This window comes from Gavialis gangeticus, unplaced genomic scaffold, assembly GCF_001723915.1.
Source record: "Gavialis gangeticus isolate Ggan-Ray unplaced genomic scaffold, GavGan_comp1, whole genome shotgun sequence".
NCBI lineage: Eukaryota > Metazoa > Chordata > Crocodylia > Gavialidae > Gavialis > Gavialis gangeticus.
In genome coordinates, this window is record NW_017729024.1 from 75,651,919 (window position 1) to 75,665,622 (window position 13,704).

At 44.1% G+C, this 13,704-nt stretch overlaps 1 protein-coding gene across 1 annotated transcript in view; it reads left to right on the forward strand.

Moving 5' to 3' along the window:
• The first annotated feature begins 2,684 nt into the window (after positions 1-2,684).
• CAMK4 (calcium/calmodulin dependent protein kinase IV) overlaps positions 2,685-13,704 on the forward strand; it is a 259,172-nt gene continuing 248,152 nt past the window's right edge. The window contains exons 1-2 of the mRNA XM_019518220.1: positions 2,685-2,722; positions 3,880-3,958. Of these exons, the coding sequence (XP_019373765.1) occupies positions 2,685-2,722; positions 3,880-3,958 (117 nt within the window). The remainder of the gene's footprint in view (positions 2,723-3,879; positions 3,959-13,704) is intronic.

Sequence of the window (13,704 nt, forward strand, 5' to 3'; positions counted from 1 at the left end):
GTAGCCCAATGGGTAGGATACTCATTTGGGTAGAGGGAAGACCCAGGTTCAAGTCCAGACATGGATTGATACTTCAGTTATATCTTAGCTAAGCATCCTTTTGAGTATTTTTTGTATGAGGTTCTTTTCAGTCTCAGTCTCAGTTAACTCAGTTAACTGTTCTACTTTGTATAAATTTAAAAATATTAATTGGCATGGAGACTTGAACTTGCATCTGCCACATTTCAAATGGGTGTCTTAGCCAGTGGATTCTAGAGAGTCTCTTCCTCTGATCCTGTCACACACACTCTCATTTTTACTGTACTTTCTATGCTTGCCAAAATGGACAAATACACTCCTGCAAAAAGTTTCAGTTTCTACAAATGGCTTTTCTTCTGACAAAAAAATGCTTAGTTGAAAAATTCCCAATAATCTCTTTTTTTTTAAATTTCCACTCATAACTGAATTTTCCCCCTGAAAAATTCAGGATGAGGGCAGAACTTATAATGATTACACAGTCTCAGAACTATACGGGCACAAGTGAGCTTCTCCACCACTTCAGTTTTCCACCACTTTATGTTGACTGAGAGTCTAATTATGCAAAAGTCTTCCGAGGCTTTCCAAACCATACAGATTCAGGAAAGTTGCATCTGCTGGTTCAGCAGCAGGCTAATTTATCCATGACTGCCCTGCTGCAGAAAGCCAAAATAAATAAAGCAAGTTTACTTCTTGCATGTGATTGGAGGACTGCATAGGGTACTAAAGTGCTCATGAAAATAAGCATCCATCTCCCACACCATGCTTCTCCATTTTTTCTAAACTTCTCTCTACATTCTGTACATTTAAAGCAATAAGGATGAATTTAGAGAGAGTGCATTTAATTTAAAAGAAATAAACAACAAAGGAAAGGAAGGCCTTTTCTCATTATCATCACTAAATCAGGAAGGGGTAGGCTTTTGTTCTGCTAGCAATTAACATTCGACCTTCCCTATGTCTATCAGGTTAATTCCAGAACCTGCCTTTGCTCACATTTCTGACGCTTATTTCTGAAGTAGAGGGTGAAGGATTTGCTAGTTAGTCCCTTTCTTTCTGGCAGAACAGAACTTTCAGCTGTCTGACATATCATCACTTAGGAGAAAACATAGCCTTCAGATTAGGACTCTACTGGACACAGTGGGTGTGTCTACACAGGCAATTGATGCAGGAGCAGTTTACTTACATGAGTAAAATACTCATGAATAAATGCTCCTGGGCAGATATCTACACATGCAGGGAAGCAGGAGCAGATTTGCTGCTAATGGCAGCAAATTTCTTCTGCTTCCTGGGGCCCTGCAATGGGCTCCTGCCACCACCACAGGGAGCTCTAGGCTCCCCCTAGGTGCTAGCCCAGGGGCTGGCAGGGAGCACCCAGCCAGGAGACACCTGTCTCCTGGCCAGAGATGGGACATCACACCCTGCCCCTGGGGACTGCCAAGGCAGGGGGACAATGTCCCCCTGCCCTGGCAGCAGGGAGTTCCTGGCCATGGCTCTCCAGTCAGGGGCACGGGACCTGGAAAGAGCTGCAGGGGAGGGGCAGGTCTCAGCTCTCTGCCTTCATCCACCAGTGGGCACCTAACAGTTAGCTCTCTGCCAGCAGCCCCATGGGTGAATTGGGGCAGGGGGCTGGGGCCTACCCCATCCCTGCAGATCTTTTCAAACCCTGTGCCTCAATCATCTGATCTGGGCACAGGGCTGGGACCTGCCTCTAACCAGGATAGTTCCCAGCCCCTGCTTCGCGATAGCAGGGCAGGTGCTGGAGTGCCTGTACCCTGCTCAGCTCTGCAATCCCCAGCCTGTTCCCCATCCAGCTCTGCAATCATGGGATTGGGCAGGGAACAGGCTTCCCAGCCCCTACCAGCAGGGAGCTCCCAGCACCAACTCTGACCATGGGGCCCAAGCTCAGAGATCTCCTAGATGGGTACTGCCCAGCATTGGCCCCATGGTTGCAGAGCTGGTGCTGGGAAGTAAGGATCTCCCAGCCCCACACTCCCCAATCACAATGGCAAACAGGGGCTGGGGGATAAAGACCTCTCAGCCCCCACTCCTCGATCACGATCTTGGAGCGGTGGGCTTGGAGCTTCCTGCCATCCAGGCAGGGGGACATAGTCCACTACCCAGGCTCTGGTGGCAGAGCCTGCCCTGGCAGCAGGCAGCTTCTGGGAGCAGGAAGCAATCTTCCACCTTCTGGTAGCCAGCTGCCTGGGAGCAGATTTGCTCCTACTCAGACATCTGCATGAGCACTACAGCACAGTAAGTAATCACAAGTACATTTGATTCTTGCATTTGAAGGTAGTAAATTTACTCATGGTTAGTGCGGTTTACTGTGCAGTAAGTGTGTGCATCATAATGTATCCTTATATATTTTTTTCTGCTTTTTAAATAAGTCATTACAGTTGCTTAGTGAGAAATGGTCATTAAATTCATTTAATGATTCTGAATTTTTTTTTAAGCTTTAGGTACTTTCCCATGTTTATCAATACACTATGTATCATAAAGGACAAATAAATCACTTTAGCATGCAAAAGAAATAAAATATTCTCCATTTGTGTAGAATCTTGATATGGGCATATCTTTTAAGATTCAGTGGCTCTATCCATAGCTTATATGAACTGACCTCTTCCTGTGCATGAGCCTTTATAGAGTGTATCTTCTAATTCAACAATAAGATGTTGAATTCAATGGTGTTCACTTACATAGTGACAGAGTAAGTCCCTCCACTGCAGGAATTACTAGTATAGTTGAACAGTATGTGTTATGCAGGAGGATCATAATGGATTTTTCTTGCTTTAACTTTTATGAACCTATCAAAACTAATTGAATCTTTAAACTTTGTGATGAAAATGTCATGAGTCCAAGACTTATTTGTTAAATTTCAAGTGCAACCTGTCTCCAGTTAGAGCAAAAATGCCAGGAAAATAATACAGACAACCCCTGCTTAACACTGTTTTGCTTAGTGCTATTTCGCTGTAATGCTCATTTTAAATTGGTACCTGATTTCACTTAGCGCTCAGTGAGTTTCGCTATAATGCTCGCAGTCACCATCTTGGGTCATTAAAAACAATTGTGGTCGCCATCTTGGTTCATCGAATACTTTTGGTTTCGCTTAACGCTCATTTCACTTAATGCTTGGTTTTTCAGGAACCAATTAAGAGCACTAACCAGGGGTTGGCTGTATTGCTGATCAGCATTTTGCTACTTCTCTTTCTAAAATTTGGGAGCACTGGGAAATTCAAAACCATATAACAAAAGTAACAGAATAAAAAATTATCTGAATGCACTGACAGGGGTATCAAAGATCTTTCCTGTGTTTGACCATAGAATACAATGCAATTCCTTTTTGGCTAGAAACATTACTTAATCTGAGCAAATTATTGCTGTCCTGACCTGCTGTGTTCAAGTAAGGCCATGGATAAGCAATACACTTGTGCTGGGGAAAAATGCTTTTTTCCTGGCACAAAAAAGCATACACACAGCATTCAAACAGTTTGTAGTAGAAAAACCCTAGTGAGTTCACCACAAACTGTTCGCTCTTTAAATACCAGCTTCAGTTTTCTAGCACCACGTATAATACCTGTTCAGTTATATGTGGCTCAATCAGGGCCTCTAGGACTGCTAGTATCCCATAGTCCTCCACTGCACCTCCTCCCAACCCAAAGTAGAGGGAGAGTGGCTAGCTCCCTGATAGCCCACCCAGCAGCGTGCTGTCAGGAAACCCTATAGGTGCTCTTTTGCAGTAGCTGCTTTAGCAGCACTGGGACTTGACCCATTAGAAGTTATCCATGAGTGATCTAACTAGACAAGATTGTTCACTGATATATTCAGTAGGCTTGAATCTAAAAGCAATCTTTCTCTTTCATTTAGGGGTGCTACATCCATTGTCTACAGATGCAGGCAGAAAGGAACCCAGAAGCCCTATGCTGTCAAAATGTTGAAGAAAACTGTAAGTTTGTATTTTGTACTTGTTTTTTGACAAACTAAATTAGTTCTTCAATGATTGTGGGAGGCGTCAGTTAACCAAAATCAGGGTGGGGGAGCAGTGAGTTGCAGCTGGGTAAAATGTTTTGGAATTTTTTGCTAAAAAATGCAAATTTAGATCTATCAAAATATTTTAGGAATTCGTGTCAATTTTTGACAAATTGTTCTGTAAAGAAAAAAAGCTTCATGCTTGCCATCTCTTTCAGAAATCTTTTAATCTTTTAATTTCAGTATTTTGAGATAAAGTGTTTTGATTTTTCTTTTAGGGATTTACTCCTGTTTTACTAAAAAAAACTTTCAAAAAAGTTTAACAGAAACGAAACAGCTCATCTGCCCTGCTTTTTTTTTAAGGACAGCAAATGAACTAAAAAAGACAATTATTCACATATCTCTGCATGGAATACTTCTATGAGGTGCCTGTAAGCATGTTGTGAAGTGAATCATGAAAAGTATGGGCAGGGCTTACAAAAGGGAGACTAGTAGGAGCTCAAAGAAAGGAAGAAAATGGTGTGAGGCCAAGAGAAGGACAAAGAAATTCTTGACTGGAGAAAAAGAAAAAGCTGAAGGAAGACTGGCTAATAGGCATGCATGGACATGAGCACTATTTATTAATTACTTTTATTAATATTCTTCCATAAAGTTCATGAGTGTATGTGTGGCAGTTGCATGGGTGTACAGATGTCTAAATTAAGTGATGTATCAGTGCAAAATATAATGGACAGGTCCACAACCCATAAAAAGTTGGCACTAACTTACCATATTTGAAAATGAGCCAGAGATTAAGCTGGCATAGATATCTAACTAGTGGTGCTTCTTCTAAATATTTATTTGGCACATTGGCAGGGGACTAAAGGTAGTATGGGAAGAGCTAGCATTGCTTCTGCCTGTGCTGTAGAAAAGAGAAAACTTGGGTTTTGATTTCTAACAGTGCAATTCCTTAAACTCAAACAGTCCCTTAACATTTTTTAAATAAATAATTCCTTATTTAAGTTGTATATGATTTTTACTTTGAAATTCATGAAGAAAAATTGTATGATTTTTTTAGTATCATTTTGTCAAGAGGCAGGTTAATATTATGTACCATCTACTTGTGACTAGTAGTAGGCTCAGATTTGCATATTGTACCAGGTACTCAGTGTTGAATTATTTTTAAAGGTAAAATTTGAGGAAGAAATAACAAAAGGGTGAATTGAAGAGTATGATTACATAAATCTGTGCGCGGCAGTGATGGCTAGATTACAGTGCAGCCTTGATTATCTGAATATTATGGTTAGCACTTAAGTCAAGCTTATGTAACGGAGGGAATTTTCAATGTTATTAATAGCGTTTAAAGACACGATCCTGTAACTAAGAACAGGTGGTGAATGTTTAGCATCTCCAGTAATATAATCTGATAGATTGTATCTGGGGTTGAGAGCCAGGTTATCCTCAGTTCCATTCCTGGCTCTTCCACTGATTCCTGTATTCCATGGATCTATTTGCTTAGGGCCACATCCAGCTTAGTTTTGTAGGCACCTCCAGTTTAGGCTTCAGCATACCTAAAAAAAAGTGCCTTACCCCAGGAGGTTAGGCAGCTAGGGTCTCTATACAATGAACGAGAACACTAGGCCCTTCAAAAAGCAATTCACAGCCCTTTAGCACTAAGCAAGGACATACCTAGAACTTACTAATAGAATACAGGCGTGCTTAGGAAGTATTCATCTTGAAGCTTAGGCACTCAGTTCAGGGATGCAGATTAGGGCTAGGGACAGACATTACACATACACCAGTTTAAGTGATCAGACAGTGGTTTAAACCTGTAACAGAACAGATGTTCAGTGCACATAAACCAGGTTGAAAACAGCTGAAACCAGTTTGAAATAAACCTGCTTGAGTGTAGTATCAGACTTAACTGATTTGGGTCAAACCGGTTTATGTAATGTCTGTCCCAGACCCCTTGCTGGTTTAAGTTAAACCAGACTCCCCCAGCATCTTGGCATGCTCTCTGGGCTGGGCAGGGCTCTCTCCAGAGAGCTGAGCTCTCTCCAGAGAGCTGGGCTGGCCCCTCCCCCCTGCTCGCTGGCTGGAGCTCTGGCAGAGACTGCAGGCTGCTTCCTCCATCTCCCTCACCACTCACTGCTAAGCAGGGATCCCTTGTCCCTTCTTCCTTACACAGATACCTCTTAGCATTAGCTAGCAGACCACATACTTGCTACAGTCCATGCTGTGGCAGATGGGACAAAGGCGGAATCAACAGATAGTTGGTCATGTCCCTCTGTTGTTTTCTTAATGATGGGATTAAGCACTGAGTTAGGAGTGATAAACACTGTGTTATCAATTCCTTGCTGGGCTGGTCAGAAGGGGAGTGGAACCCCTCCATAATCTGAGTGTCCTGCCAGGACCTGGCCACACCCCCTCAGCTCAGCATTATGGAAGGAAAGGGAGGGCTGCTGTAGCGCCCCCTGGCTTCTAGCCTGAGCCACTGGAGGCATGTGCCTCCATGTCTGGGATGTCTGTGCAGCTACAAACTGATTTAGCCTAGCCAGGTTAAACTCACCTGCAAAGAATGAATCAATTCAGGCTGAGGCTTTTTGAATGTCTGTCCCTGACCCTGATGCCTCTCTCCATTCAGGATACAGAGCCATCTCCTCATCCTATGAGGGATGGTGCATAAGGTTTCTTTAGAGGGTCTGGCTCTTCTACTCTGGATCATACTGATTACCAAATTTGGGTGCAGGAAGAAATTTTTCTCCTGGGTCAGATTGGCATAGACCGGGGGGATATGCGGTGGTTGTCCTGGGGAAACAGTTATTTTTCTGGGATCTTATGAGCGTATTCAACTACTGCACTGCTGTCATTACAGTGACAGGACATTGGCAGTGCCCTCATCTGCCCCGTTTTTAATTATACTGTGTTAGTGTGATGTTGGGGTACTTAGTATTGTGCCTGGTGGTTGTGTATGAGGGCTTGAAGTGACAGTTTAGGGAATTCCTGGCATAAATGATTGCCTTACAATGTAAGAGACTGGAATTAAGGGGCAAAGAAGCCTTACCAGCCCTATGTTCCTATGTTTCTAACTGCATCCAAGGATACAAAAATAATAGGACCAGAAGGAGAACAAGCAGTAGGGAAATGTGTCTGTAGCCAGTGACAAAGGGTTCCTGAGTTATAGTCTCAGCTGCCAGGATTGATTATACGTTTTATATTAGACAGTCACTGGCCAAGAAACAGAGAAATAACCCCAATAGCAAGGAGCATGACTCCCTCCTCCTAGGGTTACACTTCCTCTTGCTTGCTTTCCTTCTGGCCCTGTAACTGTTATATTCCTTTATGCCAAGAGTATCAAACATATGGTGTGCAGGCCAAATCCAGCACACAAAGCTATTCCCTGTAGCCCACACAGCTCCTGGAAGACTAGGACATTCAAAAGTGTGGCTAGCAGGAGGCAGGGTCTTCTGCATCATCCAGGGCTTCAGGGCTCCACTGGGCATACTCGTTGGCAGCAGGGAGCTGAACACGGCCTGTGCCAACACAACCCCAATCACCCTGTGACCACTTGGCCTATCACCATTTGCTCCACTACCACTTGGCCCACTGCTTGTATCATTGGCTTTGTTGCTGGCCCCTCCACTGTTGCTACCATCAAATGCCCTATCTCTGTCTAAAACTAGCAAAAATTAAGATTTTTCACACAGCACATAATTAAAGTGTGGAACTCATTGCCACCAGATGTTGTAGAAGCTGATGGCTTAACCCTTCTGGGAATGTAGGCAGAGTTTGGTGCTTCCCTAACTCTACTCTGGATCACAGTAGAGCTAAAGGGGGAATCAGGCACCAATTGCCTGAACTAGGACCTCTCAGTGTATTTATGGAAGTTTAATTTTATGTACCTACAGGGATTTTGTAGCTGCAGGGCTGTATAGATTTACAGGGGGGGTTTTTTGCAATTTAGATGATAAAATTCTTCTTAATTCCCTTTTGGGCTCTTAGCTTGCCAGTCTGGATCTGAGCCATAATGTTTTTCTCTAACTTCTGCCATCTGTCAAATGGGGTGATGCTATTTATTCACTTAACTCCCAGGACTGTTTGAAGGAATAACTTGTTAATGTCTTCAGATAATGCTAAGTATTCTGAAAATCTTGGGACACCTACACAGAGGTCTCAAGTAGGCTGCCCAATCAATGAGGCATCCAAGTATAGTAGGTAGTTGAACAATGTTGGTCTTAATTATAGGATTCCCAACTATGAACATCTTTCCTGCTGTAGAAGGATGTTGTGAAGATCATAGAATCATAGAAAATTAGGGTTGGAAGGGACCTCAGGGGCTCATCTAATCCAAACCAAAGATTTTTGTCTGTATTGCTAAATCATCCTTCACAATAGGAAAAAATCTCACGTTACCACTGAAAGATATTGTACTGTTCTGCATTAAGTGATTTTACGTGGCATCTGCATTACAATATATTGTATTGTATTAGATCACATTGTAATGCAGATGCCAGGTAAAATCACTTAATGCAGAATAATATTTTTAAATTGTTACCACTTAGGTTGAACCTCTTTTCACTTCATGAATAAGTCGTCCCTAGGGTTAAGATATTAAATCAAGAATAAAGATGTATTATGGAAGGGGGGAAGATTGCACCACATTTAATTTATAGGCAACATAGTAACTTTAGTTTCAAGTTAACATATTAACTTTCAAAGTATAAAAATTAGTAAACTGGTGAAAGGAGGAAAATATGAAATTAAAATTGTTACTCTACAGTTTAAGAAGTTTGACCTACAGTACACTTTGTAATGTCTTGTTGAACTAAATGTTCTTACTAGCTTAGTAATATCAACAGGTGATTAAACTCATGAGAAGGAAACACATTATACATAAGTTTAGTAGGGCTGTGCGAAATTTCAAAAGTTTTGAAACGTTTCAAGTTTCAAAGCTGGGCTTTGCTTCAGCGCCAGTCCCAGCCAGCAGCAGCAGCCTCCTGTCATCCTGCACAGATCCGGGGGCTGTGCTGCCTGGGAGGATTTTGGCACAGCCCCCGGATCTGTGCATGGATGACAGCATGCTGTTGCTGCCGGCTGGGGCCAGTGGCAGCACCAATCTTCCCGGCACTGGGTGCGGGTTACACCCAGTGCCAGTCCTAGCCAGCAGCAGAAACCTCCTGTGATCTGGCAGGCAGATCAGGCCTACCCACACCCCCCAAAGGAGTCTGGCAGAGACCCACAGCCCTCCCAGGAGTGCGGGCCCCCAATTTGCGTGCCAGATCACAGGAGGCTACTCATGCCACCCGGGATGGACAGCAGCACCTGTCTTCCTGGCACTGGGTGTGGGCTGCACCCAGTGCTGGTCCCAAGTGGCAGGAGCAGCCTCCTGTGATCAAGCAGGCAGATCGGGGGCCTGCATCCCTGGGAGGGTTGCAGGGCTCTGCCAGACTTCTCCCAGGGTGGCAGGGGGCCCCCAATCTGCCTGCCAGATCACAGGAGGCTGCTCCTCCTGCTTGAAACCAGTGCTGGGAGCAGCCTGCACCCAGCATCAGGAAGACTGGTGCTGCCATTGGCCCCAGGTGGCAGGAGCAGCCTTCTGTGATGTGGCAGGCAGATCGGGGGGCTGCACTCCTGGGAGGAGTCTGACACAGCCCCCACAGCCCTCCCAGGGGTGTGGGCCCCCAATCTGCCTTCCAGATTACAGGAGGCTGCTCCTGCCACCTGGGACCAGCACTGGGTGCAGCCCCACCCAGCACTGGGAAGCTTGGTAACTCCCACTGGCCCCAGCCAGCAGCAGCAGCCTCCTGTGATCCGGCAGGCAGATTGGAGGCCCACCCACAACCCCGGGAGGTGCAGGTCCCCGATCTGCCTGCTGGATCACAGGAGGCTGCTCCTGCCACCTGGCACCAGTGGCAGCACCAATCTTCCTGGCACTGGGTGCAGGCTGCCCCCAGGGCCGGTCCCAGGTGACAACAGCAGCCTCTTGTCATCCGGCAGGCAGACTGGGGGCCGCACCCCTAGGAGGAGTCCAGCACAGCCCCGCATCCCTCTTGGGGGTGCAGGCCCTTGGATCTGTCTGCTGCATGACAGGAAGCTGCCGCCGCCAGCAAGTGACAGTTTTGCTTGTCATCACCTTGAGGTCCAGTTTCCCAGAAACCGGCACCTATCTCCTTGAAGCCTGGCAGGCTTCATGCCCTCAGAAGGGGCTACCATCCCTGCAAGTTTCATCCAAATCAGGCTAGAAATGGCAAAGTTGTAGGCAGTTTCATGCTTCCCCATTTTAGCCTATGGGTGAAATGTCGAAACAGTTTTGATGAAATGGAACAGTGCTTTTAAAACAAAACGAAACTCAAAATGAAACACTGTTCCATCAAAACGTCAAAACGAAGTCAAAGCAGAATGATGCTATTTCACACAGCTCTAACGTTTAGGTATGATTGAGAACCAATTTTATTTGAATATTTATTTTACAATGTGTCCCAGATCTTTCCTCATCATTCCATCCAGGTAGAAAGGGCATATTTAGTATGGATTGCTTCCCTTCTCTCTGTATGAAAGGGCAGCCAGTTGCTTCTGCTTCTGCAGGCAACCCTTGCCATTCGCAGGGGATACGCTTTCACATCCCCCCAAATGGCAAAATCTGTGAATAAGGCAATGCATTCATGAACACCATCTGCATTCATAAACTCAGTGCCCCCGGTGGCTGGGGGGGGCATGGTTCCGGCAGCTATGGTGGGAGTGTGGTGGCAGGAGCGCAGCGGTGGGAATCCGGTGTTGGGAGCCTGACTGGAGCAAGCACAGAGCTCTCAAGGAGCTCCTTTAAGTGTATTTAAGAAGCAGGTTCAGCATTCGTGAATATTTGAAACAGCAAATGCCAAACCCGCGAATAGTGAGGGTTTCCTGTACTACCCCCCATTTTTCCAAAACCCCTCAGAAGGCAGGGTTATCCACTATCTGCAAAAATGTAGGAAAAATGCATAACTGGTAGATCTCATTTGCCACCAAGACTAAAGGGTCTAACACCATTAAAGAGTCAGGGAACAGAACAACAGCCAGCAAGAAATCTTCTAATATTTTCTTAGAATCCCCTCTTTCATTTTGCATTCTGAAATTGTTAGCTGAGTTCAGTGAACTACTGGCTGCAGAAGCCCTGGAGGCATGGCTTCAGTGGCAGTAGCATAACTGGGGGAAGGCAGTGACCAGGGCAGCCACCCCAGGGGCTAACTTGCAGTGAGGGAAATGGGGCAAAAAAATCCCACTCTGCAGCCATGCAGCCACACCAGTGGCATGATAGCAGTTGGAAGTTGTCATTGCCCCAGTATGTTGCAGCTGCCCTGGGCATCCAACTGTATTGTTATGCTTCCATCCAGTGGAGGTGCAATGCTTGTGAGGACAGCTTCTAAGGCCCAGGAGTGAATCTGGAAGTACAGGGGCTCTGAATAGATGGTTCTCTGCCTGCACTAGATTCTTTGTTGTTTACAAGGGTGGGGTTGGGGATGCATGAAAATCTGCTTCTTACTTGAGGACATGAGAATCAGATTTCCCTCAACACTGTGAGAATCGGATACGTTTTTCAAGAGGCTATTATTTTCACATGAACCTATTTGTTTTGCCATTGCTATTAACAGTAATTTGATTTTGAGGCCTGGTTGCTAGGTCCTTGTGTACTGCCAAATGGAAATTCTTTACAGCATCAAGACAAAAGTAGAGTTACATGCAGAAAATGGAGAGAGAAGTACCAAAAATAAGAAACTGCTATTTACTCTTTGATGTTGGCAGGTCAGTTGTTGGAAAATCACAGGTGCAGGATATGGCCCAAGACCCAGTTAGCCACTCTAGAACCCTGGATGGATTGCTCTGGTTTGGTCAAGCATTTCATCTAGCCCTGGTAGGAGATATATCTCTCTCTATATTACCAAGTGCAAACTACTCAGAACGCATTAGGTTGGCAAACTTATCATGAGTGTGTTGCAAGGTTGTCTGTCCTGAGTTGGACTCTTATTAGACATAAGGCAAAACAGAAAGACAGGAAACTGGTAGCAGAAATAAGGCAGGAATGGAAATTAACACAGTAGGAGGGAGCAGTAGGACCTGTAAGTTCTCACTGGGAGCTGCTTGGGAAACAGCCGTGAAGACAGTGATATCTAATTTCCTCTCTTTGTATGGTCTGAACATCTTTCAAGAGCACAATAAGAATTTAGTGCCATGAGGGAAATCCACAGGTCACAGTCTGTAGTGCTTGATTACAATATGAGGCGATGGCATGCTGGTGATGATCACCCAACCTTCATGCCACTCATTTCTTGCTGAGCTTACTGCCTTCTGAGGAAGTTGCTAAGAGCTTGGTAAAAAGAAAGTTCCCTTTCATACCAATAAATTTAAAGTATCTCTTCATTATTCTTGCCCCTTCTTTTTAAACACCACTACCATTACTGTTTCAAAGAAATCATTTCTTTATACTTAAGTATTTATTTCACTAGCATATGTTTGAAACCTGAACTGGGCTCATTTCCAAGAAACTAAAGAGCGCTAATATGAAAATGTAAATACAGTGAGAACCAGCTGGAAGCATTTCAGTAAAATAACAAGGAATAGCTCCCTTTTTCATTCCCCACAGAGTTTTAATTGCTTTGGTTTGCAAGCTTTTCAAGAAAATGGTGATTCAAAGTTCGGCACAGGGTTCACAAAGATTACAGAGCTTGGTATCTACCAAGGATCCCTCATAATTCTCTGTTCTATGTAAGTGTCTCCAATGTAGTTAACTCTTATGTCTTATCATTTTTCTCTTTTTTGTACTTATTGTAATGGATACTTTCTTCTAAAACCCCTATTCCCCATTCTTTAGTAAATCACAGCAAGAATACAACAATGACAAATAGTTCTTTTGGAAAATATGTTGCCAGTATAAAAGCTATATACTTTCAGTTTAATTGTGCAAGAGATTAATGAGTCACCTTTGGTCAAGAGACTGCTTTGCTATTTTAAAAAATATTGCTGACAGGGATGTTTTACTTGCTAAAGTTCAGCGTAAGCGAGAAATCCAAAATCGTATTATTATCATACTGGAAAACTGAATCACATTACATTAATGTCTTATTCTCAAAATCTGGTAATGTTCTGAGGTTTCTGCAGGCCCCTTTCTCCTAGTATCTAAATGCCTCACAATCATTAATGCATTTATCTATTTCACACCTGCAGTGTTCTCTACTAAGCTGAGCGCATGCACGGCCGCATACAATAAAAAATCATGACGCCTAACAACGGGGTCCCGTGTGCACCTACCTCCTGGTTGCAGCAGTGACTCAGTAGTAAATGCACTCAAAGGATGTCCGTTTTATGTCTTCTACCTGAGAAATTTCATGCCCACATCTCTCACCTCCTTAGGGAAAGCCATAAACTGCTTTCTACAAGGTATTCCTTTTGAAGCAGTGGAACTTTTCATAAAAAAGTAAAGATTCATGGTACTTTGCATATAAAAAATAAAGATTCAGTGGCCCAAGGAGGAGGAGATGGTGGGAGCATTGCTCTGTAGCCCAGTGATTATAACGTTCACCTTGGAAAAGGCAGTCCTGGGTTTTAGGACCTGTTTCAAGAACTATGGCTGTGTTTTATCCAGGGACTGTTCAATGTAAAATGCATAAAGAGTCTTTGGAGCATAGAATAGACCTCCTTGGATCTCCCTTCTTCCCAGTTAAGCATCCTGATCATTGAGCTAAAGAGCTATGTTGACTCTTGCTGTCTCCC